Source organism: Saccopteryx leptura, unplaced genomic scaffold, assembly GCF_036850995.1.
Source record: "Saccopteryx leptura isolate mSacLep1 unplaced genomic scaffold, mSacLep1_pri_phased_curated manual_scaffold_18, whole genome shotgun sequence".
Classification (NCBI taxonomy): domain Eukaryota; kingdom Metazoa; phylum Chordata; class Mammalia; order Chiroptera; family Emballonuridae; genus Saccopteryx; species Saccopteryx leptura.
This window is the reverse complement of record NW_027095700.1, coordinates 1,424,041-1,437,063: the sequence shown is the minus strand read 5'-3', so window position 1 is coordinate 1,437,063 and position 13,023 is coordinate 1,424,041. Positions and strand designations below refer to the sequence as shown.

The 13,023-nt window shown below is 52.9% G+C and overlaps 1 protein-coding gene across 4 annotated transcripts in view; it reads left to right on the top strand.

The window, feature by feature from the left end:
* The window catches only part of LOC136386871 (F-box-like/WD repeat-containing protein TBL1X), a 145,053-nt gene extending 136,295 nt beyond the window's left edge, over positions 1–8,758 (top strand). For 3 of the 4 annotated variants that reach the window (XM_066357995.1, XM_066357994.1, XM_066357996.1), the window contains exons 13-17: positions 524–598; positions 979–1,106; positions 3,200–3,365; positions 4,635–4,736; positions 5,361–8,757. In XM_066357995.1, the coding sequence (XP_066214092.1) occupies positions 524–598; positions 979–1,106; positions 3,200–3,365; positions 4,635–4,736; positions 5,361–5,387 (498 nt within the window). In that variant the 3' untranslated portion in view covers positions 5,388–8,757. Of the gene's footprint in view, positions 1–523; positions 599–978; positions 1,107–3,199; positions 3,366–4,634; positions 4,737–5,360 lie in introns of all 4 variants that reach the window. The other variant, XM_066357997.1, reaches the window with a different exon arrangement.
* Positions 8,759–13,023: the final 4,265 nt, after the last annotated feature.

Genomic DNA, 13,023 nt, shown 5'->3' with positions numbered 1-13,023 from the left:
AAAATGATATTCTTTATAAAAAACAACAACAGTCAAATGGAAATTTGAGAACTGAGAGGTATAATGTCTGAAATGAAAATCTTAATAAAAAAACAAAGAAGAACATCTTAATGGATTGATTTAACAGCAGATTGCAAAAGAGGGAGAATAGAAATAGCCAGTTTTCCTAAATTTGGTGGAAAACATCACCCTTCAGTCCAGGAGGCTCAGGCGCCAGCTGACATCTCATCACATTCCTTGGGGAGGCACCTGAGGCTCTTTGTAGCCTTCCTGGAGCAGGTCCCTGCAGTGTGCAAGAGCCCCTAGGACTTTTATATGATGGCCGTGCCTTAGTATCAGTGGAAAAGGCAGAGTAAGAAGAGGAGGGAGAGGGATGTGTTTGGGGTGGTGCCCCTCTCTACCCTGTAACTGCAAGTTCACGCTGCTGAGATGACGGGGCGCTGTTGCCCCCTGCTGGACCACTGAGGTACCTACTCTAGGGGCCTATATATTTCTTTCCAAAATCTTTTGCTCTCTCTTTCAGAACGAGGTCAACGCCATCAAGTGGGATCCTTCCGGGATGTTGCTAGCATCCTGCTCGGATGACATGACATTAAAGGTAGTGAGGTCTGGAAGCATGGGCTGCTTGATCCTGGACAACCTCTGTAGTCCTGCATTCACACAGCTGTGACTGAGAATTTTGTCACAGACGCTCTTCCTGACACTATGAATTCTCCCCATTGCTACTCTGTGGCTCGCTGTCACCAGTTAACTCCTGTTGATCATTAGAGGATCATGCTGAGACCTTCCCCTTCCCCGTGGCCTTCCCACTGGTGCCCCCAGGATTTTGCCCACCCCTCTACCTGGGCAGTGACCCGCAGGTCGGTGAACTTTCCGAGGGCCGCAGACCTGACGGACACGCACAGAATGACTGCTGTAGAGTGGTTCCCGGCTGCGGAAACAGCGTTGGCTTACGTTGTCCCCCCGTGTGTTCTGTAGATCTGGAGTATGAAGCAGGACACATGTGTCCACGACCTCCAGGCTCACAGCAAAGAGATATACACCATCAAGTGGGGTCCGACCGGCCCGGCCACCAGCAACCCAAACTCCAACATCATGCTAGCGAGGTAAACCGGAGACGGCCCTGTCTCCCTGGGCTCCTCAAGCAGCCTTGCTCACCGTGGCTGTAAAAGTTACTTGACAGAGTAACTTTTTCTGTTCCTTTTTGTAAATGTTACGGCCAATAAACGTTCCTTGCATCCAAGAGAACAGAAATGTCACCAGTAAGCATTCTTTGTATCAAAGGGAACAGAAAATTTTGCTAAAGTGTGTGTCGTGATTGTCAGCTCCCTTTCAAACGATACAAACAGGAGCTTACCTTGAAAGGGCACCATGAGATAGAGCTATCGAGTGACACCCACTCAAGGTAAGGACCCTGTTAACCCCCAAGCCGGTCGGGGGCTGGGCGGTGTGCCCAGGCGCCTGGCACGTTGCTCTGTGAAGGGTTTTACTATGACGCAAAAAGGAACCATTTCAGTGTAGGCTTTGGGCTTGGTTTACTTTATTCAACGCAGAGGGGCAGGTGGTGAGAATTCTGAGGGGCTGTAGCGGGCGCCCCAGCCGTAGCTAGTTATGTCCGAACCATTTGTATAGTGACCCTCTGAGGCATCAGTCTGGGGCAGCATGGTTATATGTGGTCACAGGGGCCTCCCCAAAACTGCATCACGTTAGGCTGCAGTCAACAGAACTGTTCTGTCCCAGTGCTCAGAGGACCCCCATTCAGGATCCAACATTCCACTCTCCTGTGAATCCATAAGAACGTTTACAAGAACAAGCTGATGTGAGTCAGAGGGTGTGTGGGCTACTTAGGGGCCTGGAAAACCATGATGAGAACGAGTGTGGGGGTGTGTTTAGTGGAGAAGGCAGAATTGGAGGGAAGGGGAATGCCTTACTATCAGGAAGCAGCAGTAGGTTTATTCTGTGTCACTGCAGAGAAGGACTAGTGGGAGAAGTGACAGGTGGCACAGTTCTGTCAGCAAGAGGGACCCTGCCCTCGTCTCTGTGACATGGCAGTGGCCGGACAGTCAGCCCAGCAGCAAGGACCCTTGTTGCTGAAAGCGCCTGACCCAAGGCCATTCCTTAGCCAGCACTGGGAGGGAGGAACTCCTGCATCAGCTGAGAGGCTGAACCCTGGGACCACAAAAGACCCACGGGAATGACGATGATAATGAACACATCAGAATCGCATTTTGATGGCTTGCGAGGTTGCTTTTGTCTCCCCTGGTACCCAGTGTGAACATTCATTGTCCTTTTAGTCGGAAAGGGGTGTAGCAGTGCCTCGGGGGTCCCCGTAGAGGGAAAGACTGTCCAATAGCAGCAGCTTTGTAGCGTGTACTGTTCTTTCTTTCAAAATTGAGAAGAACTGAAACTTGCGGGTCTCAGGAGTATGAGTGCATATTTGCGTATGATTGTATTTTCTTTCTTTTTTTTTTTTTTGTATTTTTCTGAAGCTGGAAACGGGGAGAGACAGTCAGACAGACTCCCGCATGCGCCCGACCGGGATCCACCCAGCACGCCCACCAGGGGCGACGCTCTGCCCACCAGGGGGCGATGCTCTGCCCCTCCGGGGCGTCAGTCTGTTGCAACCAGAGCCACTCTAGCGCCTGGGGCAGAGGCCAGGAGCCATCCCCAGCGCCCGGGCCATCTTTGCTCCAATGGAGCCTCGGCTGCAGGAGGGGAAGAGAGAGACAGAGAGGAAGGAGAGGGGGAGGGGTGAAGAAGCAGATGGGTGCTTCTCCTGTGTGCCCTGGCCGGGAATTGAACCCGGGACTTCTGCACGCCAGGCCGATGCTCTACCACTGAGCCAACCGGCCAGGGCCTGCGTATGATTGTATTTTCATTGCCCTTGTGTTAAAACTTTTATTCCCTTCACTTGCCACTATTCCCAGTTGTGCAGTTGGTAACGATCAGTTCTTGTGTTTTGAATTGTGGGACCATTTTAGGGAATGCAGTAAATGTCCTACAGGAGCATTGACCGTCCATAGGTATAGAAAAGGCAGGAATGGATGAACCTGGCCTAGGCCTATTTTTCCAAGTAACCTCTGTCTCACAGGGTCACTGCTGTAGACCTCCTTTTGCCCAGCCCTGCGTGCCGCCCATCTTGGGGAACTGGAAGGAAGCATGGTGCTTCCATGGTGATGTCTCCTCATGTCCTTTCTAGCGCTTCATTCGACTCCACGGTCCGGCTGTGGGACGTGGAGCGCGGCGTGTGCACCCACACGCTCACCAAGCACCAGGAGCCTGTCTACAGTGTAGCTTTCAGCCCCGACGGGAAGTACCTGGCCAGCGGTTCCTTTGACAAGTGCGTGCACATCTGGAACACCCAGGTAATCCCCCCGAGTCCTTTCTGAACATCAGCCACTGTGGGTATCTCTGCCCACGCCTGAAGATGAGAGAATTCTTTTATTTTTAAGGGGGAGGGGGGGAAAGAGAGAGAGAGAATGAGAAGCATCAACTCACAGTTGCTTCACTCTAGTTGTGCACTGATTGCTTCTCATATGTGACTTGATGGGGTGAATCAAGCCAGAGGTATTGGTGTTTTGAACCGGGGACCTCAGCATCTCAGGCTGACACTCTATCTGCTGCACCACCACTGGTCAGACTAGAGAATTCCTACTCTCAAGAGTGGATTCTGTGGGAATCAGGAGAGTGGAGAGTCCTTTACTGGGCAGCCAGGTCTCGGGTGTCCAGTTGATGGAAGAGAGAAGTGGTTGGAGCCATTGCAGGTGGCCAGCGACCTATTTTGTGGGTCTTGGGATGGAGTCAAGGCCTCTGCTCTGTCCTTTTAATCCAGTCCACCTTCTGCATTCCCTGTGGCTGGGATGACATTGGCCTGCATTTGTGTTGAGCCCATGCCCCTTGTGGCAGGGCTTGGTATTGCATGAGCCAGGTTAACTGCCAAGGTCCACTGAGACCTCAGGCTTCCCAGGGTCGGCTTCACAGGAACATCATCCTCTCGGAGAGGGAAAAGTCATGGTCGGTCCTGCGTGGACTCTTGTAGTCCAGACAAGGCCACCCGCTAAGTCACACGTCCCAGGAATAACATGCAAGAGTCTCTGTGCTGAGTTGCTCCCTAGAAACAGTGATTGGTGCTTTGTAAAGCGACAGCTTAGACAAGTGTCATTAGGTACCGCCTGTTGTCAAAAACCCATCAAATGACTTTCACTTTTTTCTTGTAAATCACAAATCTTTTCGAGACATTTAAAAGCACACTTGAATCCGCGTGAGGTGGATGCCTTCTTTACATACAAAGACATGTATAATATTGTTGACTGGCTCCATCCTAGTCCCCCGCCACCTTAGTGTCCTCACCGCCATCAGACATGGTCTGAGAACGGCTGTGGAAGGTGTGTCCTCAGCCGAAGGGGGGAGGCGGGTTCCGTGGGCAGTCAGTCAGACATCAGCTACACTCGCGTAGCGGGAAGTCTGACAGACACGTCTCTACAGCCACCAGAGTGTGTGCTGAACATGCTTTAGCTCCTGGGTGTTTGAGACTTTCTGTACTAGCACATGGGGGGCGGTGGTGGAGTGCCCTTGCACCGCTGCAGGGTTCTGAGCCCCCATCACGTCATGTGTGATGACCCTTTGCATTACAGAGTGGAAGTCTCGTCCACAGCTACCGAGGCACTGGCGGCATCTTCGAGGTTTGCTGGAACGCCCGAGGGGACAAAGTGGGCGCCAGTGCGTCCGACGGCTCTGTAAGCAGCACCCGGGATTTTCTAGGGATGGAGGGCGTGGGGCGGAACGGAGGAAAGCCGGGCAGGTGAGACCCAAGGACTGAGGCTGAGAAATTTACTCCTGTCTGAGCCCCAAGTTTCTGCCCCTAACCTGGACGTCCTGCTGATAAAGGCACGACCTTGCCTTCCACAGGTCTCTTGGGTCCCATGAGATGTCTGGCCTTTGAGATTTTCTTCAGCATAAGGCAGGGGGCCCTGGGAGGTCTGGCTGGATGTTGTTGTTTCCCCCAACATTCTCAAAGCTCAGGTGCTGAGTCGTCATTGTCACCTGCCTTTCCACTGGAGGCCTGGGCTGTGACAGCTGCTGAGACTCTACCAATGTGCTAGTTCCTGGCTTTGCCCTTGACCTGGCTCTTCTCCTCCCTGCTGTTAATCTTAACTTGGGGTGGGTTGGTCGGCTGCTCAGCAACTGGTCGCTGTTAGAGCTGCTCCAACTGTTCATAACTGTGTACCAATAAAACTTTATTTATAAAACACAATTGGTGGGCCATGTGATTAGCCAAGCTCAGCTCAGAAGGCATCTTTGCATGTGTCAGAAGATAACAGGGTCTCTCTCTCTCTCTCTCTCTGTCTCCCCCCTTGCAGGTGTGTGTTCTAGATCTGCGGAAGTAAACATGCAGCGTGTGAAAGATAGGCAAGAATTCTAACGGACCAGCAGTTAGCGCGGGTGGGGTTGTGACACCCTCCAGACTCCACCCTGTCCGCTGCAGAACTGCGCGGGCGTGACGCATTGGTGTGGACTTTGCAATCCACTCATCCCTGGCCCCGGAAGCCTATACTTTTTTGTAGTCCTCATCAAGAAGTTTCAAACAGACACACACACACACACACATACACACACACACACAGTCATACCGGAGGTGGGGTGTACGGTTCCCACGTGGGGCGTGCAGCCCGGAAAGCACGAAGCCACCCCCTGGACAGTGTGAGGTCTGGGTCCCATTCAGAAGGTCTCTGATGGCTGAGACGGGAGGGAAGAAGATACCTGTGCCAAACCCAGAAGAGAAGCAAACTGCTCTGATAGATGGAGGGAGAGGAGAAAGCTCCCTTCCCCTCCCCCCATACGTCAGACACTACCGATGCTCTGGCAAAGGATGTTCGGAGACGGTCGGTACCGATGAGCTGCGCGGTTCTGAAATCCGGACACTGTTTCCCGGAGCCGTGTCTGTGCGGCAGCTGTCCCGTCGGATGAAGTCCTGTCATGTGGGCCCTCCGTCCACGACGGGGCGGGGGTTTCTCTCTTCTCTGAGGTTGCCTGTCTCTCCACCTTTCCCTCCATCCGGTGTGGTCCTGATTTGCAGGAGCTGCAGCCCAGGGGAGGGGATGTCGGAACCTTAGATGGACAGCTTCCTCGTGCCCTCCCCTGCCCCTGCCCCCACCCTCCATCCCGGTATCACGCTAGGTCTCTCAAGGGCACTTTCAGCACAGAATAAGTGCTTTATGCAAGAAGGCAGGGCAGGGGAGACTTTTTACAGGAGGAAAAAAAAAATGACTTATAAAAGAAAGAGACCGGAGTATTTTTGGAAAAAGAAAATTATTTTTATGTTAAAATGATTTTAAAATCCTAAAATGGCCATCAGACAGACAGAGAGCTTTGTGTGGTTTTCATAGTTTAAAAAAAAATATTGTAGGAAGGGTCCAAGGGAGCGACCGCCGTGGCCCCTGGCCGCGGAACAGGCGTGGAGGACACTGGGCGGCGGAGGGCAGACCCCACGGACGGCAGCGGAATGCTTTTGGGGTGGAGGGAGAAGTACCCGCTCCTTTGGCTGGAGGCCGGTGTGGCATCTCTGGGTGAGTCTACCTTTGTCGCTACAGGAGGGAAATGAGGAAGGATTTGCTCTGATCCCAAGCCAACCAGGATGCAAGCCATTAAAACAGCGTGGCCCTGTGTCACCTTGTAGTGACACCTCCTTCACAGGGACGGTCATTCCCCCACCCCAGGGACTGCTGGGAGAATCCTTGCGCAGCTGACCTGCGGACTCTGGGTCTCCCCTGGCCAGACAGGGACAGACATGAATGAGGAAGGATGTTGTCCTTCTGTCCCGAAGGTGAGTTGCAGGTAGACTGTCACCGATCACTTCCGTCTGTGTCACTTCTTTCTCTGCCGACAGACTGGGAGATTTTTTTTAACAATGAATCTTTTTACTGTTTTTTTTTTTTTGTTTTTTTTTTTAATTAAACATGGCTTTGTGGTCCTACAGGAGTTTCCTTTCATTGGATCGGTTTGTACTGTCGTAATCCGACACTGATCTGTTTTGAGTCATTGGGAGAAGGACCATCATTCTCCTGTGGGCTCAGCAAGGGACGGCCTGTGGCCAGTGGGCAGGGTCCAGCCACCTGCGTTTGGGCTACGAGATGGGATGCTGTTCAGAGGGAGGCGTCCGTGCGTGCAGCCAAACATCTCCCCAGCAGGGCAGGCAGGCGCACCAGACCGGAACTGTCCTGGGACAGCAGTGCCCCCATCCTGTCCAGGCACCCCTGGTCTATGTGCACTCCTCACGTCCCAGCTAGAGAAGGCCAAAAACTGCTGTGTTCGCGTGTTGGGTATTGTATTCGGCTTCCGTTAGCAGGCACTCGCTCATTAAGGTCAAAGTTCTATGCGGTCAGCAGTCCCATCTCAGAAGGCCACCAGCACCCTGGATACAGTGATAATCCCCTGCCCCTAGAAACTGTTAGGTTCGTGACGTCTTCGTGAAGGTGCAGACGCACACCCTCTTGCCTTCTCCCCAGATAGAGATGAACACGTCATGAGGGCCGGCCCGTGGTCAGGACAGGTCAGGGGCGACTGGGATACAGGACTGGGGCTTCTCTGGGCGATCATCACAGGAAGGTTGGTAGCCAGGTTCTCCCGGATGTGTGGCCTCTTGATACATCTGAGCCTCGGCAGTTGAGAGGTCGAAGTGGAGGGTTGTGAGACCCTGGACCCACGGACCCGATCCCCTGCACGGTGGGGACCGACTGATGAAGGCAGACTGTCCATGTCCTTGGCTTCCCTGACCAGCGGGCCTCTGGAGAAGAGCTTCCTGTGGCCGCAAGGGGGACCAATGTGAGAATGCATCCACACAGCTCAGATCCATCCCCACCCTGGGCACATGACAGCCTCCGTCACTCACGCCAGGTTCACGTCCCTGGAAAGGCAGGAGGTCACCACTGGCCCACGTGGCCCGTGGTACTGACCGTCCGCCCTGTCTGCACCTCTCAAACCTTGTGAGCGATGCTTATGCGTTAGTGACCAAATGCAACCGTGATTGTGAGCGCAGCCTCCCCGGGGTCTTCGGTGTGGTTTGAAGTGACCAAGGGCACCAAATGCCAGGGACAGGGCACTGACCCTGCACGACCCCTAGGACTTGACTTTCCTCTGTCTTCTGAAGTGTCGGTCACAGAGCCCGCTAGAGTGCACTTTGTCAAATGTAAGGCTCTGCTTTCTTCTGGTTCCTTTTCTCTCTTTAAACCTGTTTTATCTTTTTTTTAAAAAAACCGTGTTCCTCGTCAGATGCTGAAATGTTCCTTCCGCCAGTCCCCGGGGTTTTGAATTCTGGCTTCCGTGGTTTTTATTGTCTGTGTCAGACGTCCCTGCCAGATACTCTTGTTAGCACCTCCCGGCCCGGCCTGGCCCACCGCATCCACGCAGGCCCACCCTGCTGACCCTCATGCTCTCCGAATGAAAGAACCGCCGTGTGTGTGTCGTAGCTCGTGTTCTGAGAGAGAATCAACAGATCATATTCCATGTCTTGAATAAATTGCTCTATTTTGATATTAGAGAACGTGGCAGGTGTGGTTTCTTTGTGCCCCTCGGTCGCCATGGGGCCTGGTGAGACCCCGAGGCGTGAGACAAGGGCATCTTCTCCAGGGAAAGGAGAGTTGTGTGTGTCTTCCCGGGACTGCTGTCCAAACAGGGTGCTGGAACTCACAGCTGCGGTTGTGGGAGCAGTGGCCCCGGGTGTTATAAAATCTTGTTTACTAAGGGAGCCTGTTTTCCTGTGTGTTTCTCTTTGTGGCATTGTTTCGGGCGAGCTGTGGGAAAGGGTAAACAGGAGTGAGTTTTCTCTTGTCCACGGGCGGCTGTTTGGGAGTTTAGTTTCAGGATGAACTGAGAGTAAGATGCAGACCTGAAGTCCCAGGCCACGGGACCGAGGCTGCTGATGGTGGCACCACCATGCGGACCCACATTCAGCAAGCATTCCCTGCCACCCGCTCTGTCCCCCGACTGACTGTTGTCATTGATGCCACCTGAATCATTACTTCATTTTGTTAAAGGGCCCCCATGTCCCCATGACTCGGAGGGGGCAGCTGTACTGGGGAGATGGGTTGTGCTTTGCTTCACGAGTGAGTCACAAAGCGGGTCACGGTGTCATTTCCCAGGAGACCCAGCTTGATTCTGCACAGGAGCAGACAGGGCTGGACAGTCCCTGTCCCTGTGGTTCCAGAGTTGCGTGCCACCTGCTTACCTTTTCTCTTTCCTTAACCCCTGCCCCATTGACCAAGCCCGTCCCCCCCAGGTGGACTGGGGGTGAAGTTCTGAGTGACATGGCCCTGCTACAAAAGCCACAGGAATGTCCTGGGGGAGTTGTTGGAAGACCCTGGGCAGGAGCAGCACACAGCCACTCCCGGATAGAGGCATGTGTGGCGGTGGTTCCCGTGGCTTCAGTGACAATGCTGGTAACACGTGGACAGCTTTACGTGGGGTTGTTGGCACCGCAGGGTAAGGTGGCCCCGGACACGTAGATGATCCCATGTCTCCCTCACTCTAATGTTAGCACAGCACAGTGATTCTAACAAGTTTTCCTCTGTCGGCGGAGCTCGGCTCTACGTGTCTGGGGAGTGTGAGTGTCCACGCACGGACCAGAACTCCGTTGTTCATCACGCACATCTGGGTGCTGTTCCTAATGCAGACGGAGGGTGTTCCTGTGTCCATGGGAAGTTCACATCTGCAGGGCTGGCTGTTGGTTACTGGTGATGGGACCCTGGGGGTCACTGAGCTGCATGGGGTGGGTGGGGGCAGGAGGGCTTGGGGAACAGGTGGGTGCCTCTACAGAAGACCCAGAATGGGGCCAAATGGAATTTTTCCCAGTGTGGCTCCTTCTTGGAAGTGTACCATCCACGTGCAAGGTAAGCAAGGTGAGAGGTCGGGGTTGAACCTGCAGGAGGACTGGGGGCCATACACAGGGGCCGGCCAGGGTTGTGCTCTGAATCCTGATCTCGCTCTGGGACCCGGCAGCTCTGAGCAGGAGCCGTTGTCCTCGCACCTGAGGTACTGTGGGAGGAAACGGCCCTACCGTAGCTGCACAGAATTGACCAGGAGGCTATCTGTGGAGGAGGGGACGTGAGCAGACTTATTCAAAAGCCTTTTGTGGTGAGAGCCAACTGGTCAGTTGACAGGAAGGGACATGAGCTGATAGGAGCATCCTTCTGTCCAAACTGCACCTGGCTAGACCTCTGTCCACACAGCCAGAACAGACTCCTGTATGGGTCCCGGTGCCCAGAGCACTGAGAACTGCTCTCCATTGGGACTCCCATGTGCCACCATCGTCATCAGTTTCCCCGCCCTTGGCATCTCAGCCTGTTCCAGTTTCTGCCATCTGAACAGTGACAGAACGCCCCCTGCAGAGACAGCCTTACGGGGAAATTGCTTAAAACCAGGCATGCTGGTCTGTGCATCTGTCTGCTCAGTCCCTGTCACTCTTGCTACCCAGATAGAATTCACACATCTCACCCGTCATGCTGTCTGTGTCCCCAGGGCACAGGACATAGCTCGGGGCCCAGTAAGCCGTGATGAGGTGGTCACACCCTCTCACCCCAGTCACAACCACTGAGCCAGCTGAGAGCTGACACCTGATGTAGCCGGAGATCTTTTAGCTGATAAATCAGATGGGTGAGTGTTCTTATTTACAAGCCTCCACCCCTGACTCTACTGGTGTCAGCATGAACACGGGGACCAGGCAGCTATGTGGAATTTCCAAAGAACTGGGTGGGGAGGCCACGCAGACAGGAACGGCCAGAGTCAGGCTACAGGTTCGGTGCCCTGCAGATTACACAGGGCACAGTCTGCACGGGGCACTGCTCACACCGTGATAGGAGACACTGGACTAGCCCCTAAAGCACACCCATCTGCCTTCCATGCTCAGTGGCCAAGCTCTCCACGGGGGCTGTCTCTGCAGCCCATTCCCTTGGGCACTAGCTTCTAACCTCAAGGTTTGGGACAGTCCTGATTGGCTCTGAGCGGTCCAATGCCATCCTCGGAATGCAAAGGAGGCTGGGAAGGTGAGCATCTGGTGTCTGTGCCTTCAGAATGGGGGGTTGGGGGATGTGCCCCCTCCAGCAGGGAAAGCCTCACATAGGAGGGGCTTTCAGTGGCGGGTTCAGACAGACTGTCCACACAGACACTCAGCGCAGACGCCACCAGCAAAGCTGGCACTAAACACGCACCCGTCACTTTGGGACCAACTCCCCGCATAGCAATGTGCTGGTCTGGGCACCACAACTGCAGTGCCCTGGACGCGTTGGCAGCTGTGCAACCCCAAAAGTGCCAACAAAAAAGGCCTCCTGCAGACCTTGGCGGAAGAAAGTGGGATAGCTGAGCTCTTCACAGTGTCCACAGAAAATAGCCTCCCACTTTCCTGCAGACACCTGCCTGGCCTGCAATTGCAATGCATATTACGGAATTTCTACCTACAAATATAAATAAGTATATATATATATATGCAATTTCCAACTGAAGACCTCCGAGATGGTGACTGCTCAATACAACCTGGGGACTGAATTCCTCATAAAAGTTGTCCTTAGACGCCCTCCGGTGGTAAAATCGGAACATTGCGATGCCACAAGGAGACAAAAGGCAGAATTCTTTTAAAGCTGTCTTATGGCTCCCTCTGGTGCTAGATTAGGAACATTGCAAAGCTGCATGCAGACCAAAAGCTGATTCCTTATAAAAGCTGTCCATTACCAACCTACTGTGGTGCAATAGAAACGTTGCAACACCGCGTGAAGACCAAATGCTTCCTGACTTCCTGATCAAAGTGACACGTTGGCACCCTGGAGCAGTGCACGAAGATGATTAAAGTGCACCTGCTCCATGTGACCTGCTCACCTGCTGCTTCTTCAAATTGGCTACCTTCTGGCATCATCAGTCACTTTACTGTGGAGCATTTCCTATAAAAACTGTAAAACCTCACAACTGTCTGCAATGTCTTCACAACATAATATTCAGCTTTGAGCAGGCACCTGGCTGGCCTGCAACTCCAGTGTACATTACTGTAGTATTTCTGCCTACACGCTTGACCGCACACGGGCACACACTCAGACACACACACACACACACAATTTATTTTAACAACTGCAGGTAAGGTGGAGACCTAGACAGTGATGTGAAGGTAAATCAGTTGCAGGGGTTCCTGAGACTGTCACAGCTCAAAACAGCGTGGGGACAAAGGATAGATTTCAGTTCAAGCTGCCCTTCTGCGCCCTCCTGCGCTGCAATAGGAACAGTGCAGCACCGTGTGTGGAACCATGACTGAATGCCTAACGGAAGCAGCTCTTTGGCGCCCTCTCGTGGTGCACCGTGGACATTGCAGCACTGCCGCTCCGTGTGCTCTGCTCACCTGCTGCTCCAGCTTTGCTGTCTTCAGGCATCATTGGTAACTCTACCCAAGAGCATTATCTCTAAAATCTGTAACATGGCACAGCTGTCTGCAGTGTCTTCAGAAAATAATATCCTGCTGGCCTGGCTGGACGGCTCAATTGGTTAGAGTTCCATTTCACGGCACAGATGTTGCTGGTTCTATCCCTGGTCAAGGCACATACAAGAACAGATTGATCTTCCAGTATCACTTTCTCTTTTTCCCTTCCTGTATTTATAAAATAAATTTTTTAATCTTTTTTTTAAAACAATGCAATCCTTTTTTTCCGCTGACACCAGGCTGGCCTGAATCAGCAGGTATTTTTTCAGTATTTCTGCCTAAAAATAAACGCACATATACTCTCTCTCTCTCTCTTTCTCTCAGCCTCTCCCTCTCTCTCTCTCTCTTTCTCTCTGTGTATCACACACACACAAACACACACACACACACACACACACACACACACACACATTATTTTTCTCTTGCCAACTGACTGGAAGGTGGAGACCTAGGCAGTGATGTGAGCATGAATCTGTTGCCAAAATTGCTGAGACTGCCGCTGCTGAACACAGCGTGGGGACTAAAGGCTGAATTCTAGCAAAGCTGCTCCTCTGTGCCCTCTTCTCACTATT